This window comes from Puntigrus tetrazona, unplaced genomic scaffold (genome assembly GCF_018831695.1).
Source record: "Puntigrus tetrazona isolate hp1 unplaced genomic scaffold, ASM1883169v1 S000000755, whole genome shotgun sequence".
NCBI classification, from domain to species: Eukaryota; Metazoa; Chordata; class Actinopteri; order Cypriniformes; family Cyprinidae; genus Puntigrus; species Puntigrus tetrazona.
The window spans coordinates 70,001-85,000 of NW_025048364.1; the positions used below are offsets into that span (position 1 = coordinate 70,001).

Here is a 15,000-nt window from a genome sequence, read left to right on the forward strand (position 1 = left end):
TTATTTTAAATTATTATAAAGCACTTTGGATAATAACAAACATGAGTATTATTTTATAATAATAATAATAATAATAATAATAATTTATATCTTGCTTTCTTCTGAAACGTAGAAGTACATTATCCATGTGTGGACAGTGATTTATTTTTAATATTGACTTTTTTAATATTTAAATACTTTTACTGCATTTTATTGAATTGAATTGCTGCTCCAGTAAATAAAATTCTATTCCAGTTCTTTTCTCTTTACTGTCATCATTAGCATATTGTCTAATTATAACGATTACTAAAAATTCTATTAAAAATAGCGGTTCTTTAATTTCCAATAAACTCAAATAGTGGCAAAACATTAAATTCTCTGTAAAAAAAAGATAAATAAAATATATTTAAGGTAAAAACAGCAGCTATGGTTGCCGTATTTTTACTGTAAAAATTACGGTAGAGACATTTTAGGTTTTTACGGTTGTAACTGAAATTTACAGTTAAATACCGTAATTTCATTAAAAGATTGCATTTAATACTTTTTTGCGACTTTTTTAATATTTAAATACTTTTACTGCATTTTATTGAACTGAATTGCTGCTCCAGTAAATAAAATTCTATTCCAGTTCTTTTATTTTTACTGTCATCATTAGCATGTTGTCTAATTATAACGATTACTAATAATTCCATTAAAAATAGCGGTTCTTTAATTTCTAAAAAAAAAAAAAAAAAGTGGCAAAACATTAAATTCACTGGAAAAAAAATAAAATACATTTAAGGTAAAAACAGCTGCTGTGGTTGCCGTATTTTTACAGTAAAAATTACGGTAGCAACATTTTAGGTTTTTACGGTTGTAACTGAAATTTACATCATTTCATCATTGGCATGTTGTCTAATTATAACGATTGCTAATAGTTCTATCAGGTAACTTTTTTCTTATTAACCCTGTGATTAAATAAAATCATTGGCATATTGTCAAATCATAACGATCGCTAATAGTTCTATTAAAAATAGCGGTTCTTTCATTTCCCAAAAAATCAAATAGTGGTAAATTCACTGTAAAAAATAATAAAATAAAATACATTTAAGGTAAAAACAGCAGCTGTGGTTGCCGTATTTTTACTGTAAAAATTACGGTAGCAATCTTATAGGTTTTTACGGTTGTAACTGAAATTTACAGTGAAATACCGTAATGTCATTAACTGATGTAATGATAATATACCAAACTATTAAAGCACTGAGATCCGTTCACACACATTAGTTATTCTGGAGGTCTCCAGCTGTACCTGTGTGTGAAGAGCGTCTTATCAGCCGAACACATGGCTTCAGTCCTGCTTTTCTGACCGTGTGCTGTGTTGTGTTTCAGCGTCTCTCCTCAAAGGCCTGAAACACTCGAACATCGTGCTGCTCCACGACATCATTCACACCAAGGAGACCCTGACCCTGGTCTTTGAGTATGTGGTGAGTATCACGTCGCTTTTATTTGACCTGAAACGAGCCTCAGAACAGCCTGAAAACACGGCGGAGCTCCTCCGGAGAGCCACGAGCCAGTCCTTTAGCTCATTAATACTGATCCGCGCGGGAAGAAAAAGCAGACCCCCGGCTAAAGGTCAGGAGAACATGCTCTTTAATACTCGCTCAATACAGCACACGTAGAAATAATTGTCCACTTAAACGATGGGAGCACTTGACTTTCAGACCAGATTGATTTGATTGGTCACGGAAGGGATCTGTTCCTCATCCTTTGCTTTCTCTAAATCTTATGAGATGCGTTTGGTATTTGCTTCACAGAAAAGTCAGTGCACTCCTGGCTTCATTTTATTTACTTGTTATTATTTATACGATTACATATTATTTTTAATCATTATTTTGCTGCGGATTGCTTGCTTTTGGGACTTGGGCACATTTGTTATATTATATATTTTTAATTTTAATGCTTAGTTTTTTTCGAGCTATTTTTATATTTATATATTTATATATATATATATTTATATATTAAATAATTAATTATACTTTCTACTTATGATTGTACTTATTAGTATTTTTAAATGTAATACCATTTTATTTTAGGGGTTTTTGGGTGCTTTTCTGATTTTAAGGTCTTTGGGCGCTTTTATTTTACTTGACATTATTTTCTGTTTTATTTGATTACTTTTATTATTAAGTAATTATTATTTTATTATTATTATGATTGTGGATTTGCAGTCTTAGGCACATTTGTTGTTTTATTTTATTTATTTTCTTTGCTGGTTTTATTGTATTATATTTCATTTGGTTTGCTTTGCTGGTTTTGAGCGCACAGCGTTTCATTTTATTTATTTATGTCCATTTTTATTTCTATATTTGGTTGTTTTCATGGTGTCAAGGTATTCTCTGATAGGCACAGGTTTCTCTTGACTCTGGTAAACAGTATTTTCCCGTGGATTGTACGTCCTCCGGCTAAATTGGATGAGGGTGAGATTGATTTATTCATGAGGGCTAAGCTAACACGCCGGGTGTCAAAGAAAACAATCAAAAGGCAAAGATTGGACGGCGGCTGAGCTCTTGATATCTGGGCTATTACTCCGAGACTCGTTTCTAACAAGCAGAGGGTTCGCTGGCGAGGAAACCCATTGATTTAGCGCGCGACGAGGTTAATAATGATTGACAGCGAAGGACGTGCATTATTCATGAAAGAAAACGCGTTTATCTGCAAGCGTCGGCGCAGCGCAGGGCATTGTGGGTAATTCCCTCTCCCGCGGACTGTGTTTACATGCTCGGGTCGAGGCTGATCCGCATGATAGAAATCTGAAATTCCCATAATGCACCGCAGTGAGAAAAATAAACTCGTCCGAGATGGTCCTCAAAGTAAAAGTGATGAAGAACAATGAACTCAATAAATAGATGTTAAAACTATTACACTATCAATAATACATTGAGATAAATAAAGCAATGCATTATCAAATAAATAAATAACAAACATCAGAAATATATTTAAAAAACATTATCATTCTTATTTCTATTTAATAATACATTTTTCTATATAATTTGAAATCAATAATGTATTATTAAATAAGTTTCATAATGAAGTAATAAATAATATTGAATATAATATTTGTAATATTGTATTTCAATTATTATTATTAAGTGTTTTATTACTGCTACCACTATTATTGCTAATAATAATAATAATAATAATAATAATAATAATAGTTTTATTTAATTTAAAAGCAAAGCAACAATTTATTGAATAAATTAATAATGAAACAATATTAAAAAATAATAAATATATATTAAAATATTATTGTTATTATGTAATAATAAAGATGTATATTTAATTTTGTAATAATAAAGGATTAATTGTATTGTTCCTGTACATATGAAGGAGAAGGTTGTGAAGTTAGATGTGTTTTCTGTCTGTCTCTCTGTCCAGCACACAGATCTGTGTCAGTACATGGACAAACATCCCGGCGGTCTTCATCCGGACAATGTCAGGGTGAGTGAGATCTGTTTGGTCACTTCCTGTGCTTCGCTTCCTGGAGCGGCTGATGATTCACAAGCTTCATGCCGCAGCCCTTTATATTTGTTTTAATATAAAAGATCTTACGTTCACATGTAAAAAATATGAATTTCACCTCTTTTTCGCACATTTGTTTTGATCCTCTGAATGAAGAGAACAGGAAATATAGGACATGCATATATTAAAAATATATTACTTATATAAAATGCGAGAATTAATTTTATTTATTATTTATTTCACTTCATATACATGAATACAAATATAAAATATAAATTAAATTATATTCACTTGTGGTTTTTCATATGTTCATTTGGTGAATAGGCTGAAAAATATATTATTTCATTCTTAATTATACAAGCAAGATTTAGTTTTATTTAATTAAAAAAATTTTTTGAATCGGCTGAAAATACATATTATTATTTTTTAAATTTATATAAACAATGTATTTTTTTATTTAGATTTATTTAATTTTAATTATTTTTGGATTGGCTGAAAATACATATTATTATTTTTTAATTTATATAAACAATGTATTTTTTATTTAGATTTATTTAATTTTAATTATTTTTTGAATCGGCTGAAAATACATATTATTATTTTTTTAATTTATATAAACAATGTATTTTTTTATTTAGTTTTATTTAATTTTAATTATTTTTTGAATCGGCTGAAAATACATATTATTATTTTTTTAATTTATATAAACAATGTATTTTTTTATTTAGTTTTATTTAATTTTAATTATTTTTTGGATTGGCTGAAAATACATATTATTTTTCTTTTAATTTATATAAACAATGTATTCTTTTATTTAGTTTTATAAAAAAAATAAAATAATTTTGTTTCATTGTATTTCATCTGAATAGGCTGAAAAATGTATATTATTTAATGTTTTATGTATATAAGCAATTATTTTAGTTTCCTTTAATTTTTTTTATTCAATTAAATTACATTGGATTACATTCTGAGTTAATGAAAATAGCCATGGTGCAGTTAATTTCTTATTTTGCAAATGTTTTTATCCTTCGGAAATCAGTTCATGCATTTCCTGGGCGTCGAACCCGTGACCTTTTACCCATTTCTCAGCGAGAAACATCTCATTGCCGTTAACACTGGCTGGTTTTCATTACAAAAAAACGTCCTCTCAGTGCTATTAGGGAACTAGTTAGGCTGCAGAAATGACAGATGGAAGGTAGTCACATCTTCACTTGATTTAGATACGCTTGGCATAAATATTTGATTTGTTTAAATGCTCTCTGAAGAGGTGTGTTGGTGGAAAGCTGCAGTGATGGAGTGAATGAGGCCAGCGAGCAGAAGTTGCTTATGTAATTCATCAGCTTTTTGTTGCTGTGGATTTACATAAATAAAGTATTTATCCCGTTCTCTCCCTCGCTGAGATTCAACCCGGCGGAGAAATCATGAGAAAAGACAAACAAGATGTTCGGTGGGCTCTGTTTCGTGACGCTCGGGTCGCCACACGACGCCATGGACAGAAAAAACTTTAAAATAGAGCCCTGTTAATGCTTCATTAAGTATGTTTTTCAATATAATATAAATATTATGTATGATAAAATAAAATATAAAAAAAAATACAACATGCAACAATATGTATATATTATATTGTTTGAAAAAACATATAATAATAACAATGTTTGCACTTTGCATGTATATTTTGTATATGCATAATTAAATATGAAATATTATGTAGAATAAAATTATGTATTTTGCAATTTAAAAAATATTTAAAAATAAATAAAATACAACATGCATATATATATATATATATATATATATATATATATATATATATATATATATATATATATATATATATATATATATATATGCATAATTGTTATTATATAAACCTAGAATTCATTTTATTTATTTTTTTTGTTTTATATTTAGACGCTAACTGCATTTCTTTGGCTTTTCACAGTGAAGTTAAATCTAACCTGATCTAAATGATCTTAAAATCCCTGAAAGTTTACTTGAGAAGCAACACTGCGTGAGATATTAGGCCTTGTTTTCATACATATATGTGTGTATTTTAGCTTGCAGTAAGACAAAACACACACAAGTCTTACTATCTAATGTAGCGTTGCTTCACAGACGAATAGTGTAGCGTTAGGAGAAGCATCTTCACCTGCGTTATACTTCATCCGTCTTGTTCTTTGCGTCTTTTAACGCCAGGCTCTCCTCAAGCGTCGGCTCATCAGAGCCAAAATGGCCGCTAAGTGGAGATTATCTGCTGCAGTCACGAACAAACGCTCCACACAAGGGCTGCTGGTTTAATTCTGCCCATTATCTGGAGCTGATTCATTCGCTCAGATCCGCGCTAATACAAGCCATTAGACTCGGGGCCGCAGGTTTGCCGGGATTAGCATGTGAAAGGCAGCGCTAGCGGCTAATGTAATTACTGGTCAAGCAGCAGAGAGACTGACGCTGTTCTGGGCCACCGTCCAAACCTGACCAGATGCCGCTCTCGCTCCAGAAATCCCAGCAGATCCTCAGAGAACCCTAAAGTGACTAAATAGCTGAGAGAACGTAAAAAAACACTACTCTCTAGTTCCAGATACTTATGTTGATCTAACATAAATGTATTTGTTCAAGCAGCTGCATTTTTAACAGTTGATGAGATGATCACAGTCAGTGATGTACAGTAAACAGTTACTGTAACGCTCCATTAGCCTGAGCAATTACAAATAATGCTGTATACTTCAAACGCTCGGGAAGACGGGCGATCAAGCGATGCATCAGAAGTAATTTGATCTAATTGAGGGTTTTTGCTGTCAGAAGTAATTTGATCTAGAGAGAGAGAGAGAGAGCTGAGAGAGAGAGACAGAGAGAGAGACAGAGAGAGAGAGAGACAGAGAGAGAGAGACAGAGAGAGAGAGAGACCAGAGAGAGAGAGACAGAGAGAGAGAGAGAGAGCTGAGAGAGAGAGAGAGAGAGACAGAGAGAGAGAGAGAGAGAGAGAGAGAGAGAGAGAGAGAGAGAGAGAGAGAGAGAGAGAGAGAGAGAGAGAGAGAGAGAGAGAGAGAGAGAGAGAGAGAGAGAGAGAGAGAGAGAGAGAGAGAGAGAGAGAGAGAGAGAGAGAGAGAGAGAGAGACAGAGAGAGAGAGAGAGAGAGAGAGAGAGAGAGAGAGAGAGAGAGAGAGAGAGAGAGAGAGAGAGAGAGAGAGAGAGAGAGAGAGAGAGAGAGAGAGAGAGAGAGAGAGAGAGAGAGAGAGAGAGAGAGAGAGAGAGAGAGAGAGAGAGAGAGAGAGAGAGAGAGAGAGAGAGAGAGAGACAGAGAGAGAGAGAGACAGAGAGAGAGAGAGAGAGAGAGAGACAGAGAGAGAGAGAGAGAGAGAGAGAGAGAGAGAGAGAGAGAGAGAGAGAGAGAGAGAGAGAGAGAGAGAGAGAGAGAGAGAGAGAGAGAGAGAGAGAGAGAGAGAGAGAGAGAGAGAGAGAGAGAGAGAGAGAGAGAGAGAGAGAGAGAGAGAGAGAGAGAGAGAGAGAGAGACAGAGAGAGAGAGAAGAGAAAGACTCAGAGAGATTACATGTAAGAAAAGAGAGAGAGAGAGAGAGAGAGAGAGAGATCATATTATAAAAAAACAAAATGAAAAAACAAATCTATATATATATATTAAAATAACCCATATAGAAACAGACATAAAATAACCCATATAGACACAGACATAACCATTGAAAATTACAACAACTGTGTGAAAAACAAATCTCCTTCTAAGATGAAACACAAAGCACCATAGTTGCACCATTTTTGTTCAAACATGGGAAGGTCATTCATAGATTTATAGAAATTAAAATCAATTAAAACTCTGGATTTAAGTAAAGCTGTAAATAACACAGTGACATCTTGACCGGGCTTTTGTTCAATCCTGTTTTTTCTACTTGTATACACAGCAAGTTTGGCTTGACCCACAATAAAATTCAGCAACTGGCAATCAAGACTTTTACTCTTCTTGTACTTAACCCCCAAAATAAAAGTTTCAACAGAAAATAAAACATTAAAACAATTAAAAGACTTCTTAAAATATTAAAGAGAGAACCTAATCTAGAACATTCCATAAAAGCATGAAATACAGTTTCTCTTTTAAAACAAAAAGGACAATCGGCACTGATGTCAGGGTTTAAAACAGAAACAAAAGCATTGACAGCAATAGCTCCATGAAGAACTCTCCACTGTATATCCCCTACTCTCTTAGCTATTGGTGGCTTATACAAGACCCTCCATTCTGGCTTAATGTCTTCATTTAGATTAAAATACGAACGCCATGGTGTATCAACTTTTGTCCCTAAAACCTTCTTGTTAAAAACCAGCACACACATTTTATAAAATAGTTTTCCAGTGACTAAAAAGAAATTAAAAGGCAGAGTTTTAAAACCAGTTTTTAAAAACACACTGTTACAATCACCAAGCTTAGGAGACATCATCAAAGTTGGAAAACAGTCTTTACTATCAGGAGTTTTCACCCCTGCAAAATAGTCCAACAATAATTGTCTCTCTTCCTCCGTAAGCATTGACTGCCATTTCATCAAGAGCTGAGTAACAAACCGGGTGGAGGTTATCTTTAAAACAGAGGAAACCTCCTCTGTATTTGCAAAAGTAGGTCCTGTTACATCCAGCAATTGGCCCAGGGTGGTGATCTTTGCAGTGCAGAGATTTTTACTTAACACTGGAAAAAAACAGTCAGTGGCTGAAATGTCCAGACGGCCTCCAAACACAACTGGCTCTTTTAAAAGCCAATAAAGAGAATTAAAACATTGTGTCCTCTGAAAATTAAAAAGGTTCCAAACTTTAAAAAGATTACGATAAAATACTGGTAAAGCAGACATGTCCAACTTGAGAGAGTTCAGAAGGAAGAGAGATCTGTCCATCTGTAGACCCCCCAAAGTTTGTAGAATAAAACAAGCAACTTTCTTCCAATGAGAATCAGGGGACTCTGCTAGCAGCCTCTGAATAAACTGCAGACGAAAAGCTGCAGTCCTACTCTGCAGATTAACAAGTCCTTGTCCACCTTCCTCTTTTGGTAAAAACAAAATGCTTTGGGAAACCCAGTGTAGTTTGTCCCAAAAAAAATCCACCAGGATGGCCTGTAACTCTGCAAGCAGCTTTGAAAGAGGATCTGTGCAGGCCAGTTTGTGCCACAAGGATGAAGCAATTAAGTTGTTGATGATTAAAACTCGACCCTTGTAAGACAGATCCGGAGCCAGCCACCTCCACTTAGCAAGACGACCTCTCACTTTATCAACAAGGCCATCCCAGTTTTTCTGTGTGGTAAAATCATCTCCCAGGAAAACTCCCAGGTATTTAAAACCTCCTCTTAACATGAATTCCATCTGGAAATCTTAATTTCTCAGTCCCATTACCACACATCAACGCTTCACTTTTATTCCAGTTGACTTTTGCAGAAGATAAAACATTAAAATCAGTAAGAATTTGCAACAAATGTCTTTTTGATTACTGATAAAAACAACAACATCATCAGCATAAGCAGACAATTGAACATTACAGTTTACTATTGGGATATGTAACCCATCCAATTTCAACCTTATCTGTTGCAGTAATGGTTCTATAGCCAGAGAGTAAAGCATCCCTGAAAGGGAGCATCCTTGTCTTACCCCTCGGCTGACTTTAAAAGGTTTGCATAAGCCACCATTCACTTTCAGAACACTCTCCACTTCACTGTACAGAACTGAAACCAGCTTTACAATTTTTTGGCAAAAACCAAAAGCTGCCAGACACGACCAAAGATATTTATGCTCGACTCTATCAAAAGCTTTTTCTTGATCAAGGGAAACCAGTGCACAATCTAGACTTAACAATCTAGAGACATCTAAGATATCTCGTACCAGAGAGACATTATCAAAGATTGACCTGTCGGGTATGCAGTAGCTTTGATCCGGGTGGATAACTTGACTAATTACTTTTGCCAATCTTATTGCTAAAACCTTGGAGAGCAATTTATAGTCGAGCATAGAAGGACACTGGACGCCAATTCTTAATTTCTGTTAAGTCTCCCTTTTTGGGGAGGAGAGTTAAAACAGCTCTACGGCAACTCAATGGCAAACGCCCTTCATCTAAGCTTTCGTTGAGCACCGAGAGCAGATCTCCCCCCAACTCAGTCCAGAAAGACTTGTAAAACTCTACAGGTATTCCATCAATACCAGGAGCTTTACCTGACTCCATTCCATTAAGTGCCTCATATAACTCACCCAGGCTCAAAGCTCGGCTGAGATCAGCATTGGCTTCTTCGAAACCTGAGGCAAGTCTTGTAGGAAAGTGTCACTAGTGTCCAAATCTGCCCCACTCTCACTGCTATACAAGTTTCTATAAAACTGGACGGCCCTTCCTCTAATGTCTATGGGGGTTTGATAAAGGCCTCCAGACTCATCTCGCAATGCATGGATACACTTTTTCTGTCCATTCTTTTTTCCAGACTAAAAAAATTTTGTTGGGGCATCCATTTGATCTATATTCAAGAAAGCGAGATCGGATCAAAGCTCCCTGCACTTTAACCCCTAAAAGATCACTTAATTGTTTCCTTTTAAGTGAAAGGTTGTTTAAAACATTTTTTCCTCCAGATAAACCGGCCAATTCCTGTAGTTTTATTATTGATGTCCTGTTTGCATGGTTCTTAGAGTCTGTACAGTAGTGTTTTTAGTGTACTGCTGACAAAGTTGCTTAATTTGCACTTTTCCAAAATCCCACCACTGTCGTAACGAACAGAAAGAATCTTTGGATGCCCTAAAATAGTCCCAGAAACACTTAAAGGTATCTTTAAAACCTTTATCATTTAAAAGGGAGGTGTTAAAATGCCAGTAAGCACTCTTTGGTTTAATAGAATTTAAAACAAAAGAACAGCAAACCATACTGTGATCAGAAAAACAAACAGGGAAAATAAAACACTTATTAAAAATCCCAAACTGATGTTTAAAAGCATAAAACCTGTCCAACCTAGCCAAAGATAAAATGCTGTCCCGACTATGAGCCCATGTGTACTGTCTATGAGTACCATTGAGCTGTCTCCATACATCACACAGCTCATGTGTTTTAATGACTTCAATAAGTCTCTTTCGAGAGGGCTCATGCGGTTCCAGGTGATTCCTGTCACAACTTTGTTCAGTACAATTAAAATCCCCACCCAAAAATAAAAACTCCTCATTATTACATTGTTGCAGTTTTGAATTAAGTGTGTCTAAAAACAACATTCTTTGAATTCCTGAGGTTGGAGCATAAACACAAATAAAAACTAAAACAGAGGTTTCAAATAGAGCTCGAACCTTTAAAAGTCTTCCTTTTATCACTTCATCAACATCATAAGAAATAGGAGCAAAGTTCTTTGAAAATAAAACTGCGACACCTCCACTGAGGAGGTGTTGTGACTTAAAACAGTAAAACCATCCCATTCTTTAGCCCAGTCAACAGCATTATTTTCATCACTGTGTGTTTCTTGTAGTAAAACAACATCAATTCTTTTCTGGGTGAGAACTTCATGTAATGCAGCTCTTTTCTGATGTCTCGTGCACCATTAACATTCAATGATGCTACAGAGACTTCACCCATCAGAAATAAAAGATTAAAAAGAAAAACCAACCCATGAAACCGATAATGGTTCAGCTCTTCTCTTCACTTTCTTTACATAACTCAACATTTATCTTGTTCACCAGTTTCTTTAATCTATAAACTTCCTTATTAGTAAAGCAGCCTTCAGAAATTAAACATTTTGACTTCTCCACAAACTGTTTTAGATCTGGGAAATATTCATTCACTTTCACTCCTCTTCTATTTTTAGTTGATTTAAGAAAATATTTAATATCATCTGCTTCATAACAACGAGTATCACAGTCAAACTGTGATAAAGAAACCGAAGATGAATCAGATTCATCGTCACTGTCTGTATCTTCATGAATATCAACAGCAGCTTTCTTTGAGTTTTTACTTTCTCCAGTGTCATCATTCTTCCTTCTTTTAACCGGGACTTTAAACAGTGTTTGTTCAACCTCCATATCAATGCCATCGTCCTCACAAAACTTCGACATTATTAAAATATTGTCACTTACATTTCTCTCTCTTGCTTTTTCGGTACCCGATAGTCTCCGTATTTTGATCTGTAACAGATAGCGCGGGCTGCTCCCACAGCGCTCGAAACAGGCCTCGATGAGTTCGCGAATCCTCCGCGACTGTCTCCGGTTCACCCGCACCTCCGAGGCCGATCGCCCGCGATCAAACACGGCACGGCCCGGTCCTCCGCGGGCCTGTGCACCACAGGACAGTCCTCCACAGGCCGGTCCGCGGCAGGCACAAAGCGTTACTCTCATCCGAACTCCTCTTTTAGGGACAGTCGCGGACGAAATGGCCAACACCACCACAACGGAAACATTTAAATTTACCGGTCGTAGCAAAAATAGTGTAATCAAAATCATCTACACGAGAGAGACAGAGAGAGAGAGAGAGAGAGAGAGAGAGAGAGACAGAGAGAGAGAGAGAGAGAGAGAGAGAGAGAGAGAGAGAGAGAGAGAGAGACAGAGAGAGAGAGAGAGAGAGAGAGAGAGAGAGAGAGACCCAGAGAGAGAGAGAGAGAGAGAGAGACAGAGAGAGAGAGACAGAGAGAGAGAGAGAGAGAGAGACAGAGAGAGAGAGAGAGAGAGAGAGAGAGAGAGAGAGAGAGAGAGAGAGAGAGAGAGAGAGAGAGAGAGAGAGAGAGAGAGAGAGAGAGAGAGAGAGAGAGAGAGAGAGAGAGAGAGAGAGAGAGAGAGACAGAGAGAGAGAGAGAGAGAGCAGGTGTGTAGCTGATGGTTCTCTGATTAAACTCTAAACAGATGTTGAGATTCTCGTCTCATTGAACAGCTGGTCTGCTTCATTCAGCTCAAACTAACTCTGTTTAGTTTGAGCTCTGTTAGGTGTTTATTTCAAGGCCGTAGTGAAGGCATGAGGTTTTATCAGGGTTCTTGTCCGCAGACGTGTTAATCTTCAGAAGTGTGTTTCTTCAGCTCTGTGCATCGATCTCCTTTCATCCTCAGATCCGGCCCTCGGCCGTCAGCTGACTCTGCTCTCATCTCTCTCTTCATCTTCCTCTTCCTCTTCATCTCAGCCCTGAGGATGACTCCAGGTCTTCCTCTGTGTGTTTCTTTCCAGATGAGCGGCTGTTATCGTGTTACAGATGTTGTAGCTGCTTGCACACTGCTCTTTTTACTCCGCACGCAGATCTGAGGACAAAACGGACACGCCGCAAACATTTAAAAAACACCTTTTTAATATTAATATTCTGTTAGATTAGTGTGTGTTACAGGGACAGTGTGTGTTTTTAATGAAACTGAGTCAAAGGCAGAGAACTAGTGTATAGTTTTGATTTCTGTGTGTGTTTGTGTGTGTTTGTGTGTAAGTGAGTGTGTGTGTGTGTGTGTGTGTGTCTGAGTGAGTGTGTGTGTGTGTGTCTGAGTGAGTGTGTGTGTGTGTGTGTGTGTGTGTGTGTCTGAGTGAGTGTGTGTGTGTGTGTCTGAGTGAGTGTGTGTGTGTGTGTGTGTGTGTGTGTGTCTGAGTGAGTGTGTGTGTGTGTGTGTGTGTGTTTGTGTGTGTGTCTGAGTGTGTGTGTTTGTGTGTGTGTGTGTGTGTCTGAGTGTGTGTGTCTGAGTGTGTGTGTCTGAGTGAGTGTGTGTGTGTGTGTGTGTGTGTGTCTGAGTGAGTGTGTGTGTGTGTGTGTGTGTGTGTGTGTGTCTGAGTGTGTGTGTGTGTGTGTGTGTGTGTGTCTGAGTGTGTGTGTTTGTGTGTGTCTGAGTGTGTGTGTCTGAGTGTGTGTGTCTGAGTGAGTGTGTGTGTGTGTGTGTGTGTGTGTGTCTGAGTGTGTGTGTGTGTCTGAGTGAGTGTGTGTGTGTGTGTGTGTGTGTCTGAGTGTGTGTGTTGTGTGTGTGTGTGTGTCTGAGTGTGTGTGTCTGAGTGTGTGTGTTTGTGTGTGTGTGTGTCTGAGTGTGTGTGTGTGTGTGTGTGTCTGTGTGTGTGTGTGTGTGTGTGTGTGTGTGTCTGAGTGAGTGTGTGTGTGTGTGTGTGTGTGTGTGTGTGTCTGAGTGTGTGTGTTTGTGTGTGTGTGTGTCTGAGTGTGTGTGTCTGAGTGTGTGTGTCTGAGTGAGTGTGTGTCTGAGTGTGTGTTTGTGTTTACTGATTATCCGTCTCCATGGAGATCAGACGCTGTTCTTCATCAGTCCTCCAGACGGAGAGCGTGAAGCTCTGATTGATCTCGTCCTGCAGAAAAGCACAAGAAACACAGAATGCTTGAGGAGAGCAGGATGAGAATAAACGTCAGGTGTCCTGAGCTCGTGTGATTTGTGTCGTAGACGATACACCGGTTCTGGGGTGTGTTCAGTTGGTCAGCGGTGATGCTCAGAGACCGGTCTCTTGTTTCTGCAGCTGTTCCTGTTCCAGTTACTGAGGGGTCTGTCTTACATCCATCAGCGCTACATCCTCCACCGAGACCTGAAGCCCCAGAACCTGCTCATCAGCGACACCGGAGAACTCAAACTGGCCGACTTCGGTGAGAAACACACACACTGCCTGACCGACAATCCTCCTCTGCATTTATACATGATAATAAGAAATCATTTATAATATTGCAATTTATTTATTTATTATGTAATGCATATTTAAACATGATTAATTGTTGCAAATATTCATATTTTTATGTATTTCTTTAGCAGCTTAACGTGCGGTATTTATATAAATGTGTTCATAAAAGTGCATTTAAATATACATGCATGATTAATTACATTTATTTTATATTATTAATGTATGTCATCATCCAATATATATATTTTTATCGTATCTATACAGTATATTAATATTAATATATAGATAAATATTAATATTTAATAAACAAACATTTTAAAACAACCAAATATAAATAAATAAATAATTATCATATATGCATATAACTGTAAATATATATCTCTCATCATGTAATTAGAAATGTAGCTTAAAATTTAATGCATATCTGCAAATATAGCTTTTATTTAATGCATATCTGGATATTTATGCTCTGAAATAGCTTGTATTTTTGTTGATCGCCCTGAGAAAACAGTCGGTGATGTCAAGAAACTTAAAGTCTAAAGTTATAATCTAGTGAAAATAACCAAAGCATGTCATCAAACATCTGCCTGTATTGTTCTGGAGTTTGTTTTGGGCTTCCTCTTCTTCGTTTCTGTGTGTGTCTGGATCATTTAGCTTGAAGCTGGCACTGGTGCTTCTGTTTTTATTTCAGCAGCAGTTTGATGCTGTAGTACCAGTGCTCTAGTGTGTGTGTGTGTGTGTGTGTGTGTGTGTGCGTGTCACCATATGTCCAGTCTCCCATCACAAGGGCATTATGGGTAGACACTGACACGCATCGCTGCACTGGCTGCCTTCCAGAGGCACTAGACTAGAGAGTGAAGAACCTAAACACACGACAGAGCCGCTAGTGCCCGAGTGACCCGGATATAACTCAGGTCACCTTCAGCTGCCTGTTTAATGAAATCACAAGCCTC

At 36.8% G+C, this 15,000-nt stretch overlaps 1 protein-coding gene across 3 annotated transcripts in view; it reads left to right on the forward strand.

Annotated features, from left to right (window-relative positions):
• LOC122335333 (cyclin-dependent kinase 14) overlaps positions 1-15,000 on the forward strand; it is a 79,664-nt gene that overhangs the window by 54,608 nt on the left and 10,056 nt on the right. For all 3 annotated transcript variants that reach the window (XM_043233162.1, XM_043233164.1, XM_043233163.1), the window contains 3 exons: positions 1,348-1,442; positions 3,394-3,456; positions 13,892-14,015. In XM_043233162.1, coding sequence (XP_043089097.1) covers positions 1,348-1,442; positions 3,394-3,456; positions 13,892-14,015 — 282 coding nt within the window. The remainder of the gene's footprint in view (positions 1-1,347; positions 1,443-3,393; positions 3,457-13,891; positions 14,016-15,000) is intronic.